Source organism: Diceros bicornis, chromosome 20 (genome assembly GCF_020826845.1).
Source record: "Diceros bicornis minor isolate mBicDic1 chromosome 20, mDicBic1.mat.cur, whole genome shotgun sequence".
Classification (NCBI taxonomy): Eukaryota; Metazoa; Chordata; class Mammalia; order Perissodactyla; family Rhinocerotidae; genus Diceros; species Diceros bicornis.
In genome coordinates, this window is record NC_080759.1 from 20,495,042 (window position 1) to 20,520,055 (window position 25,014).

The following is a 25,014-nucleotide window of genomic DNA, read 5'->3' on the forward strand; positions in this document are numbered from 1 at the left end:
AAGGTGGATAATAATTCTTTGCCCTGCTGTTTATTGTAATGTGTTAACCATAAAATTATGTCTGTAATTACATAGAATTTCTCCTTGACTATTCTGTGGCACTTTTACTCTGTGAATCAGCCTCTTTCTGACTCTCTGTCTTTTCCTGATATTCCTCTGAATTCTTTGAATTCTCTAATAGTCGTTTGTTATATTCTTTGGCTTGCCGTTCTCCCAGCCCCAAAGTGTGACCCTTACCGAAGGTGTCAGTCTGTGACAGTGTAGTTCCCTCTTTACAGCCCTTCTAGGAGAGTTCATCTACTTCCATTACTTCTTCTGTATTTTCCTTTTAGATGACTCTTCAGTTAACATGTCAAATCCTGGTCTCTAGTCCAAGCTCAAGTCAGCCATTTCTACATTTTCTTGGACATTTGGCCCTGTTGTGCAAGCATCTCAAATTTAACACGGCTAATCTTAAACTGTACTTTTCTGCCTCAAACTAGCTTCTCCTCTGGCTTCCTTGCTTCTGTTCCTCCATGTTCCTCTTTATCCAATGTCAGTCGTTATTTATTTATTTTTGTGAGGAAGATCAGCCCTGTGCTAACATCCATGCCAATCCTTTTTTTTTTTTTTTTGCTGAGAAAGACTGGCCCTGGGCCATCATCCGTGCCCATCTTCCTGCAACTTTATATGGGACGCTGCCACAGCATGGCCTGACAAGGGGTGCATCGGTGCGCGCCCGGAATCCGAACCCAGCCTGCCAGCAGCGGAGTATGTGCACTTAACCGCTATGCCACGGGGCCGGCCCCAACAGTCATTATTTTTTTTTTTTTTTTTTTTTGTGAGGAGATCAGCCCTGTGCTAACATCTGCCAATCCTCCTCTTTTTTTGCTGAGGAAGACGGCCCTGGGCTAACATCTGTGCCCATCTTCCTCCACTTTATATGGGACGCCGCCACAGCATGGCTTGCCAAGCAGTGCGTCGGTGCGTGCCTGGGATCCGAACCAGCGAACCCCGGGCCGCCGCAGCGGAGCGCGCGCACTTAACCGCTTGCGCCACCGGGCCAGCCCCAACAGTCGTTATTTTTGATGCCTTCCTTTCTTCCTCACGTCGAATCTCTTGCCAAGCTCTGTGCAATCTTCCTTTGTTTATCTTCCATGTATACCCTTTTCACTTTTCATTTGTACTGTTTACACCTCAATCTAGGCACTCTTTAATTCCTAGAGTACCAGCAAAACCCTTAATGGGTCTCCCTAGCTCTGCTCTTTTTTTCCTTCTCCAGTGTGTCCTGCGTACAAGCATCAGACTGATCTTTCAGAAACACCATTTTGATCATAGAACTTCCCAGTTTCTTCCACAGCATCCTCAGTGACTTTGTGATACAGTCCACACCATTCAGCTAGCGTCTAAGATCTGCTTTCCAGCCTTTTTACTAGTTCCTATATTCAGCTATAGCAAATCTGGTGTATTTTCACTGCTCCAAATGCAGCCATTGGCCTTCTGCCTCCTCATGTTTATTCTCACCTTTTTCTCTTAATGGAATGCCATCTATCCCTAACGCTGTTTTCCGAAATCCTATAATACCCACCCCAGATGTCAACTACTTTTCGAATTCTTCCTGTGTCCACAGTTCTTGTATCGTTGTTTGAATCATTCTTTTTGGTATTTAAATCTTGCATAAGGTATGTGAGGAATTATACATCTTATGTATCCTACAAAATTTTAGGAAGTAGGAACTGTTGCATGGGTATGTATTAATATCCCTTAGTATTATTGCAATCTATGCAATGCTGTGCATATAGTCATTCAAAAAATTTCTTGGCCAGCCCTGATGGCCTAGTGGTTAAAGTTCGGTGCTCTTACCGCTTCAACGGCCTGGGTTTAGTTCCCCATCGCAGAACCACACCACTCATCTGTCAGTAACCATCCTGTGGCAGCTGCTCACATAGAAGAACTAGAAGGATCTATGACTAAAATATACACCTATGTAGTGGGGCTTTGCGGAGGAAAAAAAAAAAAGGAAGATTGGCAACAGATGTTAGCTCAAGGTGACTCTCTCCCAGCAAAAAAGAAAAATTCTTGGATAAGTGACAAGGAGAAATTCAGAGGAATTGTTAAGGCCAAGAAATCAAGAGAGAGAAAATGAGAGGTCATCTACTAGATTTGTAGGGAATTTTTTTATAACTATAAATGAATATATATAGCAGCATAAATAAAATGTTGCTGCACAGATTGCGACATGATTTTTTCTATTTGGGTATTTTTATATAACATAATAGGCCTGCTTTGGAGAAAAAAGTACACAAAAAAAACATTTTTTCTGAACCTTGTAGTTCCTAATGTAAATGTCCCCTACTTCCATCTCCCTCTATCTTTTCAATCAATTTGAAGAACTGTACATAGCATACTTTCTCAAAAACTGTACTATCATCTAGAGGTAGAAAATCACTGGTGCCACAGAATGGCTCTTGGCACGATTCTGGGTTTTCTGCCACTCCTGTTTTTTTGTTTCATTTGTTCATCAAATAATTTTTGGAGAGCTGCTATGTGCCAGACGAGATTTTATGCATTGGGAATACCACATGAGCAAAACAGACTGAGATTCCTGCTTTCAAGGAGCTTACATTATTGGGAGCTGGTGTGGGGTGGGGGTGGGGTGCAGAGCAGGCTTACTACCATAAGGCTTGTGTTTGTGAAAATCCTTAAACCTAGTTGAGACTTAAAATCTTAAGAGGGAAATAAGACTGAAAGACTGATGTCATGAGTAAATTCATAAAAAGCCATTATAAATAATTTTTTGGGTCACCAAAATGCAGCAGAAAAAGTGCTATTAAGGTCAGAAAATAGTGATTTGGTAAAGAATTGAGTGGTTAGGTCTATTTTGGTTTAAAACAGGGATGGCTTCCTGAGGAAACATTTATGCTGAGATGATTTGAAGCAACCAGCCATTGGACGATCCGGAGACAGAATGTTTGAGGCTGAGGGAAGAAGGGCAGAGGCCCTAAGATGGGAACAAGCTTGACATGTGCAGGAAGGCAAGAAGCAAGTCTGTATGGGTAGAGTTAGAGAGAGGGGTCTGGTGTTGGTATTAAATGGAGGAGAGACCTTAGCTAGTTGACATTTTAAAGGATTAGTCAGGTGATTCTGGCAGTATGGACTTCCTCACAGAACCTGACTGCCTCAGATGATATTGGTTCACCCTCATTTATTCTCTAGATACCCTGTACTTCCCCTTCTTAGCTTATTTGAATAATTAGTGGCTCAATTATTCCACCAGAATATGAGCTCTGTGAGAACAAGAACTGGATCTTATTTATCCCTGTTTGGATCCCTTTGCTGGTTTGGATCCCCTTGCAGATGTATACTATTGGTCAGAAGGGAGCCAGGGTGCCCCAGCACCTGTCATCAACACTAGCAACTCAAAGTGCATGTCTTAGTGGTAGTGGGCCGTTACAATCACTGTCTGGTGTAAAATGCAATACAGTATAAAAGGAATATCTTCTGAAAGAAAGAGTATTGGGCAAAAGAAATTGATTCTGGCTTATGCTTTTTTTATTAGCTGAGTCATCTTGAAGAAATCATTTAGTTTTTCTGTGCTTCAACTTTAATGTAATAAATATTTTTGAGAGCCAATTTTATGTGTTGCATTGTTCCATGAACTGTCAGTTATAAATTTGAAATCCATAATTCTTTTGCCCTGGAGATACTACACACTAACATCCTTACTTCCAGTCAGATTTCCAGTAACTCCTTCCGCATGAAACAGAGAACCAAAACTTATGGAGAAAGGTCTCTGAGCAGCAAGGAAAGTAGCTGTCATAAATCTAATGCATTTTACTTGGCAAAAGAATGGGAACCATCTTTATTCCATGTCTCATTGACTTAGAATTGTATTTAAAAATAGGGTTACTCATTTATGAGTTCTAATATCTGTTTTCTTCTGGTGGCTTAGCCTTTTTTGTAGCCTCTGCAAGTCTTTCAGTAAAGTAATAGATATTCAGAATAAGTAATGCATCATAGAAAGCTTTGCGTTTTGCTTATTGTACTATATATTATGGCCGGAAGTGTAAATACATTTTGGAAGGATTTCCATCAAATTGTATGAAAATGCATTTCAAATTCTGGAGTTTTCATTCATACTGGTTAAAAATCTTTATGAACATGTTTTAGGAAGAGTTTCAAAGTGAAAGGGCCTTACTGGTTTACTTGATTTAATTGGTGATATCTCTGTGGCATGATCTCAGTATTGCTTCAGTTCTTGAGTATTGATTGACATGAAAAAACACCCACTTTTAGAGACCCTGATTGATACTCAGTGAATGCACAGCAGATATTTGTATATATTCCCCTTCTGATTTTCCCAGGACTCAGCTCTTTTGTTTGTCCTCTGGAAGTTTACAGTATAAGCTGACCTCAAGGAAGTGATATGGTTGGACGTCTTAGGTGGAATGGTTGGAGGAGACAAATGAGAGCTTACTGCAATCTTCAATTCACTAATTTAAAAAACAAAAACAAAAAAATGTTATTAAAGGAATGTACAATCTCACCTCTGTCAGTAACACATAAACCTTGAACTGTTTCTCAGTATAGTCTTGGTAATGAACTCATCCATCTGTACCTTTTCAAAAAGGGTTATAATTGGGGACCCTCGATGGATTTAGGGACCTCTAAAACTCTGATTAGTATGCTAAATTTGTGAATGAGTTTACAACAACTGACACACCCAGAAATGGTTAAGGACTACTGATATATACTCTTCTTTCGGACCACTGACATGAGTTTATGAGTAAAGTTACTAGGATTAAGATAAAGTCTGAGACTAAAAGATAAGGAAACTAACCATATTGTACCAGAATTGTTATTATCTTTTAACATATTCCAGGTAGCGTTGGGTACCTCCTTTATAACTATGGTGCAGCAGTAATTCAGGAAACCACAAATGTCCCTAGTTCAGTCTGCCCAAATGTAAAAATTATTCTTAAAAAATTTTGAACAGTCTGATGTAAGTCAACAGAGACTAAAGTCTGTGACTTTTAAAATCAAAATAAACAACTCTTAAATTTAATGTTTCTCTCTTAAAGTGAAAATCCCATTTTAAGGTTTATAAAAACAGAGTAACCAGGTTTTATAACATTCTGGGATATTCTTATACAGCATTGGTTCTCAAAGTGTGCTCAGGGGTCCTGGGGAATCCTTGAGACCTTTCTGGCAGGAGCTCCATGAGATGGTATTTGCCATTTTCCTGCTAATTTTCTCATGAGTGTACAGTGGTGTTCTCCACTGGCTACATGATGTGTAATATTACAGAAGATTGAATGCAGAAGCCAGATATTAAGAGATTTGCAAAAATGGAAAACAGTTTTTTTAATTGAGGTAATATTGGTTTATAACATTATATAAATTTCAGGTGTACATCATTATATTTCAGCTTCTCTACAGACTACATTGTGTTCACCAAAAGTCTAGTTGCCATCCCTCACTGTACACATGTGCCCCCTTACCCTTTTACCCTTCCCCTACTCCCCTTTCCACCTGGTAATCACCAATCTGTTCTCTGTATCTATGTGCTTGTTTGTTGAAAAACAATTTTTTTTGTTTTGGAAAATGCAGTTATTTTTCTTAAAAAGCATTATTTATATTAACGTGTAGTGGGTTTATTATTTTTAATGAATTAATGAATATTAAAAAATTTTTCCCAGGGCCAGCCCCATGGCCTAGTGGTGAAGTTTGGCGCGCTCAGTTTCAGCAGCCCAGGTTCACAGGTTTGATCCCAGGCGTGAACCTACACCACTCATCAGCCATGTTGTGGAGGCGACCCACATACAAAATAGAGGAAGATTGGCACAGATGTGCCAATCTGGGCTAATCTTCCTCAAGCAAAAAAAAAAACAAAACAGGAAGATTGGCAATAGATGTTAGCTCAGGGTGAATCTCTCTCAGCAAAGAAAAAAAATTTTCCCTTTTAAAATGTGGTAAATATCAATATTATAACCCACATTAAACAAAAAGTATTTGTGATCTTCAGTAATTTTTAAGAGAGTAAGGAGATCCTGAGATCAAAGGTTTGAAAATAATATTTATTCCTTCCTGGTTACTCATTGTTAGGGGACTAAGATACAGCATTTCTGTTGGCAGGAACAGACTTGGCAGCTGTAGTGGGTTGAGTAGTGTCCTCCCCCAAAGTTCATGTCCACCTAGAACCTCAGAATATGATCTTATTTGGAAGTAAGGTCTTTGGAGATGTGATTAGTTAAGGGTGTTGAGATGAAATCATCCTTGATTTAGGGTGGGCCCTAATTCCAGTGACTAGTGTCGGAGAAAGGAAAGGGAGATTTGAACAGAGAGACACAGGGAATAAGGCCATGTGAAGATCTGTGTGAAGAAGGAAGCAGACAAGCCAGGCAATGCTTGGGGTCACCAGAAGCCAAAAGAGGCAAGAAAAGATTCTTGTCTAGAGCCTTCAGAGGGAGCGTGGTCTTATTAACACCTTGATTTTAGATTTCTAGCCTCCAGAATTGTGAGAGAATATTTCTGTTGTGTTCAGCCACCAAGTCTGTGGTAATTTATTGCAGCAGCCGTGAGAAACTAATATAACAACCCTGGACTCAATAGGAGATGATAGGAACTCTCACCTCCTTTTTTACCTTAAGAGGAGGGTTCTCTTTAAATTTACCCATCTTCTCTACCAGGAATCTAATATCCTCTGGGAGGTCTTCCTTCAGCTAACTGTCAGGTAGAAGAGCATCTGATTTTAAAAATATGAAGATGGAGATAGATTTAATCTAAAAGATATACAGGCATTTGTACTTTATGAGAAACTGGTTAACCTAGAGAATGCTAATTGGTAAAATGTTTTCAAAAATTTAGAGTGAGTATTGTTGATTTCTAGATTGAGTTGTTTGGTGAGGTAGGGAAAAAGCTGAAATTAAATATTTAATATTTAGTGATCTTTAGAGGAAATTAAAATAGTATAATGAATATTAATCATTAAATTGCCTTGACTCTTGTCTGTTATATACAGGTCCGAAAATTTATAGTTTTAATTCTGCAAATGATTCTGGTGGTCCTGCAAGTCTGGATAAATCTATTTTGAAAGTGAGTACCAAGGTTTTGAGTCATTTCAGGAAATATTCTGTTTAAGAAAATGATGGGGTATTTTAAATTTGTGTAACTAGTACGCTAATTGCTAATCTGTACTAAATAGAAGTAAATCATACACATATGTTGAGAGCCTGTAAGAAATTAAGGAAGATCTGGATAAGGTCCAAACTTCTGAGCATAGCATACACATCCTTTCAGATCTGACTTAGTATACCTTTCCAGCCTCCTCTCCATTACTCTTCTCCACTTAAAATTTTAGTTCACATCTCATTGACCCACCCCCCCAAATCCCATATGATTTTATGACTCCAGGCCTTTGTCCACGGTCTCTCTACCTAGATTGCCCTACTTTCCCTTCTCCATCTGTCACCTCCGTGATCTCCGTGCATTCCTTCATAACTTACCAGGTTGATTTTCCTCGTGGTTTCATTAACACTTCATGTAATAATTGCCATGCTGTGTTACAATTTATCTTTTTATATATGAATTTCTGAAATATATTTTTGTGCATAGCTCATAGTAGGCATTCAGTAAAGGTATAATAAAGGGAAGATATTTTTGTAAGTAGATGCTTGTGTACTCTTAAGTTAAAAATATGGAAACAACAGCAGATAAAATGGCCAATAGGAAAAAATAGGAGTCAAACTCTGGAAGCCAAGAGCATTTGTGTAACTGAATAGTATTTACTTTTACTTGATATGCTCCCTTTTTAATGTAGTATCCATTCGCTCAGGCTGTGTGCTTGGGCTGGTTTACATTAAGGCAGATTTCTGGGCTCCATCGTCAAGGATTCTGATTCAGTATGTTTAAGATAGGGTTTAGGAATCTCTCTGTGTGATAGCAATCCAAAGGGGTCCAAGGACAATGTCTTGAGACATATGGCTTCAAGAGGCTTTATAAAAGGATTTTTTTCTTGCCATATGTTATTGCTTTTTCCATATCCCATTTTTTCTTAAGTATATGGGGGGAACGTGGTCCAAAATGATAATTACTGTATCTGATTTTAGCTGAAATTTGGCAGGGATATAGAAAACTGTGTGATTTGCTTCTAATTATTTAATTATTAAATATTTAATAATTTAGCTTCTAATTGATGTGACCTTTTGGCCTCAACAGGTGGTAATTAATAACAAACTAGAACAAAGAATTATTGGAGTGATCAATGAGCATAAAAAGCAAAATAATGACAAGGGAGTGATTTCTGGAAGACTTACTGCCAAAAAATTACAGGTATTTTGCAAACTCTTTTTAAGTTCCTCATTTTTAGTAGAGCATTTTTAAGACAGTTCCACATGTGAAATAAAATGACTTTTTCACCTTCCATTGAGGTTTCATGTAAATCATTTCCATCTGCTAGAATAGGGAAGGAATTGTGCCAGATACAGGTGCACACATTAAGATGGTGATATGAAAACTAAATTACATTCCCAAAATCATATTGGACTCTGTGGTGGGAACTTTGCTTACATTTTCTCTGACACAACAATCCCAGAAGGTGCTTTGCCCCATTTTTCAAATGAAGTAATTGAGGCTTGGAAAGATTACATAACTTATAGCCTGAGGTTGTTAATTAGTGAGTAGCAGAGTAAGCAGAGTCTGGATTTGAACCCAGTTCTGCCCAGCTCTAAAGATCATGGTTTAGAAAGTACATTAAAATGCTTTACTTTAGGGGGGCCGGCCTGGTGGCGCAAGCGGTTAAATGTGCGCGCTCAGCTTCGGCGGCCCGGGGTTCGCAGGTTTGGATCCCGGGTGTGCATCGACGCACTGCTTGTCAAGCCATGCTGTGGCAGCGTCCCATATAAAGTAGAGGAAGATGGGCACGGATGTAAGCCCAGGGCCAGTCTTCCTCAGCAAAAAAGAGGAGGATTGGCATCGGATGTTAGCTCAGGGCTGGTCTTCCTCACAAAAAAAAAAAAAGCTTTACTTTGTGTATGAACATGTTCATTGATGTACTGCTTATAATAAAAAAAGAAAACATCCTAAGTGGTCACCAATAGGAAAACGTATAATTAGATTATAATGTGTCTACCTAATGGAATATTATCTAACTATTAAAAGTGAGAAAAAGTTTCTAATAACTTGAGAAGATACTATGTGATAATTTAGGGAAATTAGTTTTTATAGAATCATAGAAAAATGACTGAAAGGAAACATATTGCAAACAGTATCTTTGGGTAGTAAGAATTTGAGCAGTTTCTCCTGATCCGTTTTTTATTTGTCTGTAGTTCTCAAATTCTCAATACAGTGAGCACATTTAACTCTTCTAATTGAAAAAGAAGAAAAGAAAAAGATATTTTTGAAATTATAATTTGTGTCAGAGTTTCTGGTTTAAAATGAATGGGAGAATAAAATTAGTAATGAAAGGAGAGAAAATTGACAAAATGACTTCTTTATGTTTCCCTTTCATAGGATTTATACATGGCTTTACAAGCATTTTCATTTAAGACTAAGGACATTGAAGATGCCATGACTAACACACTCTTACATGGAGGTGATCTTCATTCTGCCTTGGATTGGCTCTGTTTAAACCTTTCAGATGGTAAGCAATATTGTCATAAAATTCTTTCAGTTTATAAAACCTTTTGAAATAATTTCAGTATTTGTGGTATTTGTATCAAGCTTTTGACTTGTACTTAAAATTTTATCACTGTTATAATTATTTATTTTTAGACTGTTTTACCCTTTTCTACTCTTTTCAGTATATTCTCCTTAGAGGTTGTAATCTATGCAAGAAGAAATTATCTTTTTGTGTGTTGCTTGCAGTTTGTTGATAGTCATTTTACAGTGCACTTACTACAACAAATTCTCAAAGCTTGCCCTATCTGTAATCTATTAGGCTGTGTCTCCTGGTTTTGGTGTAGAAATTAGGGCCATCTGGCTTTGGATAAATAATATTTAATTAAGCAGAGGGTCAAGGTTGTCACCTTTTGCAAGAACCTGGAGTGCAGATTGCTTACATGACTGATTAAGGATACTGCCATATGCTATGACAGGCAGCCAAAGGGTGAGAGGCATTAAGATTTTTTAATGAAAATTTAGGAGTCTAACACATTGAAGGTGAAATAAATGGCCAAGTAGAGGTGGGCTAGCTATCATCTGATGCATGTTCTCACTTCTAGTTGGACAATAAACTAGGTTCATCATAGGATTTCTATTCTTAGGAGATGAGGCATGGAAGAAAATGAGGTACTCTTTGTCTATGCAGGGTTTATATGTATGTTTAGTAAATATTTGTGTGTTTTATTTATCATATACATGTTTATTTTCATCTTAATTTCTTTTAAGATGCACTTCCTGAAGGATTCAGTCAGGAATTTGAAGAGCAACAACCTAAAAGTAGGCCAAAATTCCAGTCTCCTCAAATACAAGCCACTATTTCACCTCCATTGCAACCTAAAACCAAAATACAGGAAGATCCTAAGATTAAGGTAATTTAAGAATTAAACGTTTAGAGTTGTATAAAATCAGAATGAAGCATATGTAACAGCTCATAAGAGTGTAAATATTAAGTAAAAAATAACATTTTTACTTATTGAAATTAACTAATTAATTTGCCAAACTTTTCTATCACTGTTTCAGTTTCTATTGCTGCATAACAAACCACCCAAAAATATAGTAGCTTAAAACAACAATTTATTATTTCTTATGATTCTGTAGTCTGGACTGGGCTCAGCTGGGCAGTTCTTCTGTTCCATAAGGTGTCTTCTCAGGCTGGAACATCTAAAATGGTTTCTTTACTCACATGACTAGTACCTCACCTGGGGGCTAGCCAGGGATCCCTCTCTCTACATGACTAACGGGTGTCGTCTCATATGGTGGTTTCAGGGGGGGTCGGACTTCTTAGATGACCTCTGGCTTCCAAGAGCAAATATTTCCAGATGATAAGCCCCAGTTACAAATTCTTATGAAACCCCTGCTTGTATCACTCTTGGTAATGTCCCATTGATTGAAGCAAGTCACATGGCTAGTTCCAAAATCTGTGGGAAGGAGATTACAGAAAGGCATGATTACTGGAAAGTGAACTTCATTAGGGCATTACACTTAAATACTCTGCATATTATAAAATATCTATGAACATGGATGAACCTAGAGAACATTGTGCTAAGTGAAATAAACCAGTCACAGAAAGACAAGTCCTGCATTATTTCACTTATATGAGGTATATAAAATAGTCAGACTCATAGAAGCGGAGAGTAGAATGGGGGGTACCAGGGGCTAAGGGGAGGAGAGAGAATGGGGAAATGTTGCTTAATGGTTATACAGTTTCAGTTATGCAAGATGAATAAGTTCTAGAGATCTGTTATACAACATAGTCCCTGTAGCTAACAGTACAGTATTGTGTACTCTAAAATGTGTTAAGAGGATGATCTCATGTTAAGTGTTCTTACCATAACCACCCCTCCCCCACTGCCAACACACACACACACACACACACACACACACACACACACACACACGTGAACACAAGGAAACTTTTGGAGGTGATGGATATGTTTAGTTATATTGATTGTAGTGATGGTATCATGGGTGTATGCATATGTCCAAACTTATCAAAAGGATGAATTTACATATACATTGTAATAAATTAACATAGTTAATGTATTATGTTAATATATACATTAAATATGTGCAATTTTTTAACATCAGTTATACTTCAAGAAAACTTAAAAATAGAAACCTCTGGCAGCATCATCACCACAAAACCACTGTTTTTAAGGAATAACACTAGTTTCTAACGGTGCTTTTCTTTTTTTTTTGCCTGTTTATGTAAACATATTCTTTGGATTATGCAAGTTTAGACTTCTTAGAGTGATATTGAGTTCAACTCATTTGTTCCTCACTGAACAGTAAAGCATATGATTTTTTTTTTTTTTGTGAGGAGATCAGCCCTGAGCTAACATCCGCCAATCCTCCTCTTTTTTTTGCTGAGGAAGACGGCCCTGGGCTAACATCGGTGCCTATCATCCTCCACTTTATATGGGACGCCGCCACAGCATGGCTTACCAAGCAGTGCGTCGGTGCGCGCCCGGGATCCGAACCAGCGAACCCCGGGCCGCCGCAGCGGAGCGCGCGCACTTAACCGCTTGCGCCACCGGGCCGGCCCCAGCATATGATTTTTGAGAGGCCTGTGTGTCTGCTATTTCTGAGTGTAAAGAAATTGTAAAAGCAGTGACACTTGATAGTTTTGACACCTTTTTCTAACTTTGGTTTTTTAGATATTTGTTTTGTTTTTTCCTAGCCAAAAAAGGAAGAAGAAAATTTGGAAGTAAATATGAAAGAATGGATTTTGCGGTACGCTGAACAACAAAATGAAGAAGAAAAGAGTGAGAATTCTGAAAGTTTAGAAGAGAAGGAAAAATTTGACCCTGTGAGTAGAACTTTGTATTAGGCTTCTGGCTGTATATTCCTAGGCAAAATATTTAACTTTTCTGAGACTTAGTTTCCTCATTTGTAAATTGGAGAAATACCTTTAGGGGCTTTTCAAAGATTAAACAAAATAACACTCATGAAAAAACATGGCACAAAATAACTGCTCAATAGATGTTAATTACATTCCTCCCATGTTTAAAGAGATAATCATCAAATATTTTTAAATGATTGATATGTGTATGGAGTACGCTAAATTCTTTGGATAATAAAAAAAGGTACGTTCCTTCACAGAGGTAACCCATAGTCTGGAGAGGAAAAACCTAGATATCATAAGATAAACTAAAAAGATAAGGTTAATGAAAAAAGTAAGTTGTAGGAAGAAAATGTTACAATACATATATCTCACAAAGGACTTTATCTAGAATTTATGAAGAAGTTTTAAAAAGACAAGAGACACTTCACAAAAGTAGATATATGAATGGCCAATAAACCATTTAAAAAGTTCAACATTACTAGTCATCAAAGAAATGAAAATGAAAACCGCAGTGAGATACCACTATATAGCCATCAAAATGGCTGAAATTAAAAAGATCAGTAATACCAGGTGTTGAGAGGATGTGGAGCAGCTGGAACACTCATATATTGATTGTGGGAGTGTCAAATGGTACAATCACTTTGCAAAACTGGCACTTTCTTATGTAGTTAAACATGCACTTACCATATGACCTAACAGTTTCATTCCTAGGTATTTACTCAAGAAAATGAAAACGTGTACACAAAAAAGACTTGAACTCAGATGTTCATAGCAACTTTATTCATGATAGTCAAAGATTGCAAGCAACTGTCAAAAACGTTATACAAGAATGAAAGAAGTCAGACACAAATGAGTACATGCTGAGTAATTTCATTATATTAAATTCCAGGAAAGTCATCTATGCAAAATCAGTCTATAGTGACAGATAACAGATCAGTGGTTGCCTGAGTCCAGGGGTGTGGGAAGGAGATTGACTATAAGGCATCATGAGGAAACTTTGGGGGATGATGAGAATGTTTTATATCTCAATTATGATAGTGGTTACATGGATGTATACATTTATCAAACTCATTCTTCTGTACACTTAAACTGGGTGCATTTTATTGTAAGTAAATCATACCTTAATAAAGTTGTTTAGAAAGAAAGAAAAAGGAAATTGTAGAATAGCATGTGTAGTATGATGAACTCATTAGTGTAAAAGAAAAAATATATATATACATGTATTTGCATTCTTATGTGTGCAAAGAAAACATCTGGAAAGATACACAAGAAGCTATCATAATGATTAGGACTGGGGTAGTAGAGTGGGAGGGAGACTTGTTTTTTATACTCTTCTGTACCCTATAAGTTTTTTTAACCATGTGCCTGTATTAATCTAATAGAAACAAAAAGAATTTAGGACAATACAAGTCTACTTTGAAGTTCAGAGAAAGAAGAGGTCTCTTCTGATTGGAGCGTTAGGTCAAGACTTCAGAGAAGAGAGGTGGGACTTGAAGGGTGGGTAGAGTGTGCATAGGCAATGAAGGATAGGAAGATGGTCCAGATGGGTGAAATAGTGTGAACAAGGGTACAGAAGTCAAATTATGCAAGGAGCCTTGAGTATTAAACAATAGGTGAGTATATACAGAGGATAAAATGTATAGGTGAATACTGGCAGATAGGAGTAAATAGGTGAGTTCAGCTGAGACTAAAAGATTTTGATGCCCAGAAAATGAATTTGACAACTTTTCCCCGTGACTGTGAAGAGCTGCTAGAGGTGTGGGGGGCAGGTGACTGACAAGAAGAATCTGACATTTTAGGTCAAATTTAATAGTGTTTAAGGTGGTCTGGAATATTTAATAGTGTTTAAGATGATTTGGAAAAGGTAGGGAGGCCATTTTGGTAACTATTGCACTTACTCAGGTGTGAAATAATAAGGTCCCAAATTGGAAATTGGAAAGGAAGAGAAACATTTAAAGCAATAATCAATAGAAATTGGTGGTTTACTGAATATAAAGGTTAAGGAGCTAAAGACAGCAAGAGATTCGTGGGTGGAGGGATGGTGGTATCAGTGCTATAGATAGGAAAGATGGAAAGAAGAGCATGATTTGGGTGAATTTGAGGAGATAGCTAACCCTTCTGTCTGTTACACTATTTTGATGTTTGCTTCTACACAAAATGATCCCAGAATTCAGCTAGTTGTGCTTCCTTAGTTGTCTCTCTTCCCTTTGTCTTAACAGTTGTTTCTTAGCAACACTACACACACTCTGATGTTCTCCACCCCGTGCTTTGTTGCTTCTCATCTGCTGTCCCTTATTAACCTAACCTAAGGAAAAAACCAGTAACTTGAGTTTAACTTTAAACTGTCTGGTTTTTGCTCAGCAGAGTTAAGTCTTTAAGTTTTATAACACCCATTTTCTCCAGAGGCTATTTTTTTTAACGTTCCTATCTTCTGTAAGATGGAGATTAAGGAAAGGTAACTTTAAGATGAATATTATTATATTATGGCATATACAATCCTTTAAGTATTTATGAAATGTATAAAAATAAAAATTTAATTTTTATATTTATAGAAATGCGCTCATACTTACTTTTTATTCTGTAGTTTGCTTTATTTTGTTTAACGGGTCAAGGAAGTTTCTCCATGTAGATCACTGTCATTCTTTTGCTACCCTTTTTTTCCCCCATTGGTTTCCTAGTTTTCTCTGTAGATGTACCACACTTGATTTCCACTTTTTTCTTTTCAATCAGTACTGCAGTAAACATCTGTGTACCTGCAAATCTGCATATATGTATTATTTCTGATGAAAAATTCCAGAAGTAGATTTTCTGGATCAACAAATAAGTTTAAAGATAGAGATTTTGATATAATACATTCAGTAGAAAAATTAATCTTACTCTTCTTTTTATTTCCTTATCATCATCTCATTTGGAACAGAACGAAAGGTACTTGCACCTTGCGGCAAAACTTCTGGATGCAAAGGAGCAAGCAGCTACTTTTAAACTAGAAAAAAACAAGCAAGGCCAAAAAGAGGCTCAGGAAAAAATAAGGAAATTTCAAAGAGGTAAACACTTTAAAATTCTTAGATGTATAAATGTCTTTTCTTTATTGGCCTTTCTAGGTTGGAGGTTCCCTCTTTTTACTTTGTCTGCTCTTTCCTAAAAGTTTATACCTGGCATTGGCAAACTTTCTGTAGCAAGCCAAATAGTAAATATTGTAGGTTTCGCAGGCCATACAGCTTGTCACAACTACTCAACTCTGCTGTCACAGCATAAAAGCAGCCATAAACAATATAAGCGAATAGCTATGTTCTCATAAAACTGTATTAATGGATAGTGAAATATGAATTTCATATAATTTTCACATATCACCAAATATTTCTTTATCTTTTTCAACCGGTTAAAAATATAAAAATCATTCTTAGCTCACAGGCCATACAGAAATAGGCAGTGGGGCTGGATTTGACCTGCAGGCCATAGTTATCAGCTTCTGATGTGCACCATAAAATACCATCTCCATTCGGGAAAGAGAGGTGGATACAATTCCATGAGTATCTATTTCTAATGAATATGTTTTTCCAAGCCTTCTACACTTGTTAAATAATTTATTTAAAAAATTAGTATGTGATGTGAAGATAAATTGCCTCTGACTTCTAGCACAAACTCCTATTAGAAAGTCTTGAATAATTGGCTGCAAGGAAAAGAAGGCTGTTTTGTTTTTTTGAACTATCTTTGCAAAGTAAAAAAGCATAAAAAACAGATACAGAAAACTAAACGTCGTTTTTTGTTGTTAGAAATGGAAACTTTAGAAGACCATCCAGTATTCAATCCAGCCATAAAGATTTCACATCAACAGAATGAAAGGAAAAAGCCTCCTGCAGCCACAGAAGGAGAAGGTGCTTTGAACTTTAATTTATTTGAAAAATCGACAGCTGCTACTGAAGAAGAAAAAGGTACAATGAAGGGAAAGCATTCTGGGGTATAATTTGTAAATAGTAAAATGTCAGGGAATATATAATTGAGAAATTATGTTACTTGACATTCTAGCAAACTACATAAGATGGCAGTAAAGTTATGCTTCCACAAGTTGTTTTGGAAAAGTGATAATTATGATAACTTACTTGTATAGCTTTTTTTTTTTTTTTTAATCATGTTCACTATCAAAAATCTAGTCACCATCTTTCACTTTTCATATGTGCCCCTTTTCCCCTTTCACCCTCCCCTCACCCTCTTCCCCTCTGGTAACCAGCAATCTAATCTCTTTATATGTTTGTTTGTTGTTTTTAATCATCCACATATGAGTCAAATCATATGGTATTTGGCTTTGTCCATCTGAATTATTTCACTTAGCATAATACCCTCAAGGTCCATCCATGTTGTCGCAAATGGCAAGATTTTGACTTTTTTATGGCTGAGTAGTATTCCATTGTATATATATTACCACATCTTCTTTATCCATTCATCCATCGATGGGCATTTAGGTTGTTTCCAAGTCTTGGCTATTGTGAATAATGCTGCAGTGAACAAAGGAGTACATATATCTTTTTGAATTAGTGTTTTTGTGTTTTTTGGATAAATACCCAGAAGTGGAATAGCTGGATCATGTGGTAGTTCTATTTTTAATTTTTTGAGGAATCTCCATATTGTTTTCCATAGTGACTGCACCATTTTATGTTTCCACCAGCCGTGTACGAGGGTTCCCTTCTCTCCGCATCCTCTCCAACACTTATTTCTTATCTTTTTAATAACAGCCATTCTGATGGGCATGAGGTGGTATCTCATTGTGGTTTTGATTTGCATACATTTCCCTAATAATTAGTAATGTTGAACATCTTTTCATGTGCCTGTTGGCCATCTGTGTATCTTCTATGGAAAAATGTCTGTTCAAATCCTCTGCCTTTTTTTTTTTTTTTTTTTTTTGGTGAGGAGATCAGCCCTGAGCTAACATCCGCCAATCCTCCTCTTTTCTTGCTGAGGAAGACTGGCCCTGGGCTAACATCTGTGCCCATCTTCCTCCACTTTATATGGGACGCCGCCACAGCATGGCTTACCAAGCAGTGCGTCGGTGCGCGCCCGGGATCCGAACCAGCGAACCCCGGGCCGCCGCAGCGGAGCGCGCGCACTTAACCGCTTGCGCCACCGGGCCGGCCCCTCTCTGCCCATTTTTTAATCAGGTTTTTTTGTTATTGAGTTGTATGAGTTCTTTATATATTTTTGGAAATTAACCCCTTATCAGATATATGATTTGCAAATTCTTCTCCCAGTTGGTAGGTTGTCTTTTTGTTTCGTTGATGGTTTCTTTTGCCTTGGCAGAAGCTTTTTAGTTTGATGTAGTCCCATTGTTTATTTTTTATATTGTTTCCCTTGCCTTAGGAGATATGTTCAAGAAGATACTGCTAAGACCAACGTCAAAGAGCGTACTGCCTATGTTTTCTCCTAGGAATTTAATAGTTTCAGGTCTTCCGTTCAAGTCTTTAACCCATTTTGAGTTAATTTTTGTGTATGGTGAAAGATAATGGTCTACTTTCATTCTTTTGCATGTGCCTGTCCTGTTTTCCCAACACCATTTTTGAAGTCTTTCCTTTTTCCATTGTATGTTCTTGGGTCCTTTGTCAGAAATTAGCCATCCATAGATGTGTGGATTTATATCTGAGCTCTCAATTCTGTTCCATTGATCTGTGTGTCTGTTTTTCTGCCAGTACCATGCTGTTTTGCATTTTGTCATCACAAATATCTTGCTTCAGCCTCATCTCTCTCCAGTCCATCCTCCGAACTCCTGCCAGAATTATCTTTCCATAACGCAGATCTAAATGTGTTTCCTGTTAAAAACCTGTAATCAGTAACAAGTCCAAACCCTTTATCATGGCATTGAAGATCCTTTGCATTTTGCCACAATCTACCTTTCCACTTTATTCTCTCAGCCATGTACTACAGCTACGTCATTCTTTAAAACATGTGTTGTTTCATGGCTCCCTGACTTTGCTCATGCTGTTACTCCCTACTTGGCCAGCCTTTCCCTCGCTTGAAGGCTCAACTCAAACAGGACCTCTTCTTGAAGCCTTCCCTGATTCCTGCCATGCCGCCTGATGTGTGTAATCGCGTGCTTCTTTGTGCTCCTAAGTACATTATTGATCTAGCTAGTTTAATATTTTATCAGTCTGTAATATAGTCAGTCAAGTCCAATAAATTGTCAGTTCTTTTAATTATACATTCTTTCCACAAAAATTTATTGAATTCTTGGGCCGGCCCGGTGGCGCAAGCAGTTAGGTGCGCGCGCTCCGCTGCGGCGGCCTGGGGTTCGCTGGTTCGGATCCCGGGCGCGCACCGACGCACTGCTTGGCAAGCCATGCTGTGGCGGCGTCCCATATAAAGTGGAGGAAGGTGGGCACAGATGTTAGCCCAGGGCCGTCTTCCTCAGCAAAAAAAGAGGAGGATTGGCGGATGTTAGCACAGGGCTGATCTCCTCACAAAAAAAAAAAAAAAAAAAAAAAAATTTATTGAATTCTTGTTCGCAATGTCAGGTGCTATGTGTACAATTATTAAGAAAATCACCTAGTTTCTGCTTTCTTCAAGTGTACAGTCTAGTGGGAAAGGTAAGCTTTAAATATACACAAATATATAATTACAAATTGTGATGTGTACTAACAAAGAAAAGTGGCTTCTAATAATAGAGATAACAAGGGTGCCTAATTTGGATTGGGGAAACCTTGCTGATGACTTGCTCTGAGATCTGACAGCTGATTGGGTGTTAGCCTGGTGATGAGTAGGTGGCAAGAGCCTTCTAAGGAGGGAGACAGTACATTGTAAGTCTAAGGTTGAAAAGAGCTTAGAGCAGCACTATTCAGCAGAACACTCTGTGATGGCAGTGTTCTGTATCTGCACTATCCAATGTGGTAGCCACTAGCCAGATATGAGTATTGAGCACTTGAAATATGACTAGTATGACTGAGAAACTGAAAATTTAATTTTAATTAATTTAAATTTAGCAACATGTGGCTAGTGGCTACTGTATTGTGCCAGGCAGGCTTAGAGCATTTGAGGAATTGACTAGTGGCCAGCTAGTGTGGCTACAGCATAGTGAGCATGATGGAAGAGTGACAACAAATAGGTAAAAATGGACGATGGAGGGCTTTTAGGCAGTAGTGAGGAATTTGGACTTTATTTTACACGTGATATGAAGCCATTGAAGGGGGTGGTAGTGATGGTGGCAGCTGTTAAGCAGAGAAATGACATCTGATTTATATTTTTTTCAAAAGATTACCATTCCTGTGTGGTAGCCTACCAAACATTGTATCCTAAATAATTCGTTACATGGGTAGTATCATAGATATTTTACAAGAATACATACGTTACTCAAGATGCTTTCTTTTCAAGATTTGGATTTTCAGTGTTTTTATCCATCAAGATGATTTCTTTATATCACTTATAGAAGAGCAAGCCTTTCTATCTGTCCTTTCTTCACCTATTCTCTTCTAAAAATCTGTTGCCAAAAGTGAGAGGACTTGGATCACTCAAAAGAGACTGTATACTACTGTAGGACCATTTTTAAAGAACCAATCTTTGTCTGTCATTTTAGAGAAAAAGAAAGAACCTCATGATATAAGAAATTTTGACTATACTGCTCGAAGCTGGACTGGAAAATCTCCCAAACAATTTCTGATCGATTGGGTCAGGAAGAATCTTCCGAAGAGTCCAAATCCTTCCTTTGAAAAAGTTCCAGTAGGTAGATACTGGAAATGTAGGTATGTCTTTTTGGTTAGCTGAATGAACTTTTAGAAAAATCTAAGATGAAAATCTTTTTGTTTCCTATGAGTTAAGTAGACATTTAGGAAGCTCTCTAATTCCACATATCAGGGTGATAGTGCTTATAAATCTTTACCTAGTACAATATCTTCCATGGAAATATCTAATTTAAATAACTAATGTAAACTTAAGTTCAGTGTTAATGGAATTCTGACTTTTTTTACTTCATCGATTTTATTAAAAATTTTTTTTGGCTTCTTTGTAGGGTAAGGGTAATCAAGTCTGAAGATGATGTACTCGTGGTATGCCCTGCGATCTTAACAGAGGATGGCATGCAAGCTCAGCACCTGGGAGCTACTTTAGCTCTTTATCGTTTAGTGAAAGGGCAGGTGAGACTTGGTAGACCTGAGTATTTCAAAAATCGTATGTGGAGGAATGGGTGTACTATTATTTTATCAACATAAAACTGTGTCTGCATGTGGAAGGTAGTATTTAATTATGGCCCTCTGTGCCAGTTATCTCTTTAATTCCTACTTCTAGTTATTCCTCGTTTCTGCTTATTTATAAATTTTTTTTGAGGAAGCTTAGCCCTGAGCTAACATCTATTGCCAATCCTTCTCTTTTAGCTGAGGAAGATTGGCCCTGGGCTGACATCTGTGCCCATCTTCCTCTACTCTATATGGGACGCCTGTCACAGCATGGCTTTGAGAAGCGATGCATAGGTCCATGCCCGGGATTGGAACCTGCGAACCCCGGTCCACCAGAGTGGAGCGCGAGAACTTAACCGCTACGCCATTGGGCTGGCCCCATGCTTATTTGTAATTTTAACTTTCTCAGTCTTTCTCTCCTTAGACTGGAAGCTCTCGACCGTTTGATTGGTATAACCTTTTCAGGCTATACTAAGTTACAGATTAAAAATAGTTGTGCTAGGGTGGTTGAATTAAGGAGAATTTTTAAAGTTTGTTTTCCTTTAATGTTATATTGTCTCTCAACTTTAAAAAATTAGCGACATTGGTTCCAGTTTTCAATTTTTGGTTGTATTAACTATAAGCTTCCAGTTTAAGGAAAGATTAAAATAAAGTACAACTGAAGGAAGCACTTTTAAGAGAACACAGTGCTCTTTATTTTTTGGATTGTCAACATTTCCTTTTTACAATAAATATATGCATCTTTCTTCGTGGGAAATTAGAGCCACTGAAAATTTTAGACATCGATTAAGTGGAACTCCAAACAATAGTTCTTTTCCAGTTTCTGTCAGTCAAAGTTCTTAATGTCTTTATTTCCCTCATAAAGTGTCATAAGCTAAGCTTAATTGATAGAAATGACTATCAATGTTACAGAGATAATTGTGGGCTCTTTTATAGCACAGAATTAGAATAACTTAGATTCTATCCAGTGTAGTTCATTTAAAATACTTTGACCTATAATATTATACAACTGCCGGAATCTCACAGGGGGCTTTATTTTAGAAATGCTTTATGGATCATCTCCATATTTAAGTAGCACCACTGTAGGAAGAAATAATAAACATTTATTCAGTAGTTTACTATGTTCCAGGAATACGCACTTTACGTGTACTAATTTAAAGTTTACCTCAGAGTATGCCTATAAGGGAGGTACTATTATTAGCCCCATTTTATAAATATAAAAACTGAGACACAGGAAGGTTAAGTTATTTGCCTAGTGTCACATAGCTAGTAAGTCTAGAAGCCTGAATATGATATGCTGTTTATAAATTTGCATCATATACATGTATATCTTAAAGTAATAACTTACCAGTTTAAAAGACAAATTACATTTTAAGAGGAAGATAGCTATCCTTCTAAGTTATAACCTATTGAATTTTGGTATCCAGTAGTTAGTGAAAATAACATACTGCTATTTTTTTCCCTGTATAGTCAGTTCATCAGTTACTTCCTCCTACTTACCGAGATGTTTGGCTGGAGTGGAATGATGCAGAAAAGAAAAAGGAAGAATTAAATAAAATGGAAACCAATAAACCACGTGATCTTTTTATTGCCAAACTTCTGAATAAATTGAAACAACAACAGCAACAGCAACAACAGCATTCTGAAAATAAGAGAGAAAACTCCGAAGATCCTGAGGAATCTTGGGAAAATTTAGTTTCTGATGAGGATTTTTCTGCACTGTCCTTGGAATCAGAAAAGGCAGAAGATTTGGAACCTGTTAGAAACCTCTTTAGAAAGTTGCAAAGCACACCTAAGTACCAGAAACTTCTAAAGGAAAGGCAACAGTTACCTGTGTTCAAACACAGGAATTCAATTGTCGAAACCCTTAAAAGGCACCGGGTCGTGGTTGTGGCCGGTGAAACAGGGAGTGGTAAAAGTACTCAAGTACCACATTTTCTTTTGGAAGATTTGCTTCTAAATGAGTGTGGAACAAGTAAATGTAACATTGTCTGTACCCAGCCTCGAAGAATCTCAGCAGTGAGTTTAGCCACAAGAGTATGTGACGAGTTGGGCTGTGAAAATGGACCTGGAGGAAGGGTAAGATGTTGTTCAGCTCCACCTCAGTGAATGGTGACATTACTCATTTTTGCTCTTGGGATCCAAATGGAACAGGTACCATATATGAGTTTTGACTGTTACTGGTTGTTTAGTAGCACATCTCAAGCACTTTTCATGTTTTCTTTGATCTGATATTATGCCACTCTCCTTCCTGTGAAAAGGATTATTAGTAATTCTGTCATTAAAATTCTCATATAAAAAAAATATTCACTTTAATTGAATATTCAAATATGTTACATATTAAATTAAACATTCAAAGAATACAGACAACTACAAATTTGAGTCTAATATCATATATCTCAGGTTTTTGCAAATCTTTTCTGTGGCATGTATTCCTGAAAGATTTTCATTAATTCTTTTCAGTGAGCACAAGGAAAAAACAACAGAGAAGAAAATGCTAGACTATTTTCAAACCCTGTGTATTCAAAAAAAAAAAAGAAAGAAAAAGTACTTAAATATCTGTTGTGATGCAGGTATACACGAAACTGGCCAAACCTTAAACAGAGTGGCTACTGTAAAGTACAAGAATTAATAAAGTTGGTTGGAACCAAATATGATGAATTCCAAGTTCATATAACTTAACTAAATTATACTTGGAATTGTTCTTTCTAGAGCTGGTATTTAATATTTTGGTTTCTATCTTTAAGATAGGTACCCCTCCATTAAAAATTTCTATGTAGCAAATTGGCTTTCTCTCATGGAATGTAAGAGGAAAAAAGACACAATTTCTGTCTAATAAGGAACTTATGTTAAGAGGATGACAGACATGTACACAGATAAAACAAAGGAATGGCTAAAGGAGTAAGAGAGAAGATGCGATGGGAATAGAAGTGACTTCAAGATTCCCATCAGGCCCCACTGGTATGATACCAGCTGCTTTTTAATGGTGGCAACTTTTATGAGATCTTGATAGAAGAGTAGACCAAATTGTAGGAGCTACTTTAAAATTCTGTTCCTGAGTACCTCAATATTTTGCTCCAAGACAATTTAATAAGTTAATTAAACATCTATTAATGTTTTCTTAATCATATTAATGGTTCTTGAAGCAAGTGAACAGCTTTTTGTCTCAACACTTTGAAAAGAACAAAGATTTTTCTTGTTTAAAATTACCAAAACAAATGTTATGGTTTTATATAATTGAAGACCATGGGAAAATAATTTTGATAATAAATTGCACTAAATAGATAGACTGTTCCATACGGTAGCAGGAACGGCACCTGTGCTTCGCTTTTTAAAGCTCATTTCCCAGATCACTTGTGAGAATCTAATCTCAGCCTTGTGTTCTCCCTTCAGAATTCTTTGTGTGGATATCAGATCCGGATGGAATCTCGAGCTAGTGAATCTACTAGGTTACTCTATTGTACAACAGGGGTTTTGCTAAGGAAACTTCAAGAAGATGGTCTCCTAACTAATGTGTCTCATGTTATTGTAGATGAGGTGAGTAGATTCTATAGTCGTGTTCAAATAAATTCTAATCATTTTTGTATTCAAATGATGTTACTTCTAATACTAGCTAACATTTTCTTCATGCTTACTAAATGCCAGACACTTTACATATAATAATTAATTTCCTCTAACAAATTTGTCTCATGTTAATTATTTAGTAAATACTATATAACATTTGCTTATGCTAAATGCTGTTGTAAGGACTGCGTGTATGTAAATTAATTTAATCCTTCCAGCAATCCAGTGATGTAGATATTATTATCTCTATTTTACTGTTGAGGAAACTAAGGCATGGAGAGGTTAAATAGCTTAACAAGTTCATGTAGCCAGTAAGTTCTGTAACAGGGTTCAAACCCAGGCAATCTGGCTGCAGTCTGTGCTCTTACTAGTATACTGCCTCTCAACTACATTTAATTGTTAAAGGATTTTCTCTGATTCTTACAAAAAACAAGCAATCTTCATCAATATGTCATTTTCTTTATAGCTATACCCCTACTTGAATCAATTTGAATGTACAGCTTAAACTGAACTATGCCAAAAGTTTCACATTATTTTAAATGGCATACTAGCCTAGTATATGTAAACTGATTTGTTTTGTACATAATTTTTTCAAGAAGAAATAAGATATATAGTGTTTCTGCTATTCAAAAAATATTTTCAAAATTTTCTCTGATGTAAAGCTTTATGAATGTCTGTTAATTCACCAAGTTCAGAAGGCAGTAGTGAAAGTTCAGTCATTCGTTGATTTTTAATTAATAGACTACATATAGATTATTGGATTATTTTCCTCTTTTTGGTTAGAAAATATTAGAAGTATAGAGAGGTACAAAAATG

General features: G+C 36.9%; 1 protein-coding gene across 2 annotated transcripts in view; it reads left to right on the forward strand.

The window, feature by feature from the left end:
- The window catches only part of DHX29 (DExH-box helicase 29), a 48,468-nt gene that overhangs the window by 1,436 nt on the left and 22,018 nt on the right, over positions 1-25,014 (forward strand). Inside the window, exons 2-12 of one of the 2 annotated variants that reach the window (XM_058564068.1) lie at positions 7,001-7,074; positions 8,197-8,310; positions 9,490-9,619; positions 10,366-10,508; positions 12,320-12,448; positions 15,402-15,528; positions 16,258-16,416; positions 20,040-20,205; positions 20,472-20,595; positions 22,105-22,713; positions 24,028-24,171. In XM_058564068.1, the coding sequence (XP_058420051.1) occupies positions 7,001-7,074; positions 8,197-8,310; positions 9,490-9,619; positions 10,366-10,508; positions 12,320-12,448; positions 15,402-15,528; positions 16,258-16,416; positions 20,040-20,205; positions 20,472-20,595; positions 22,105-22,713; positions 24,028-24,171 (1,919 nt within the window). The other variant, XM_058564069.1, reaches the window with a different exon arrangement.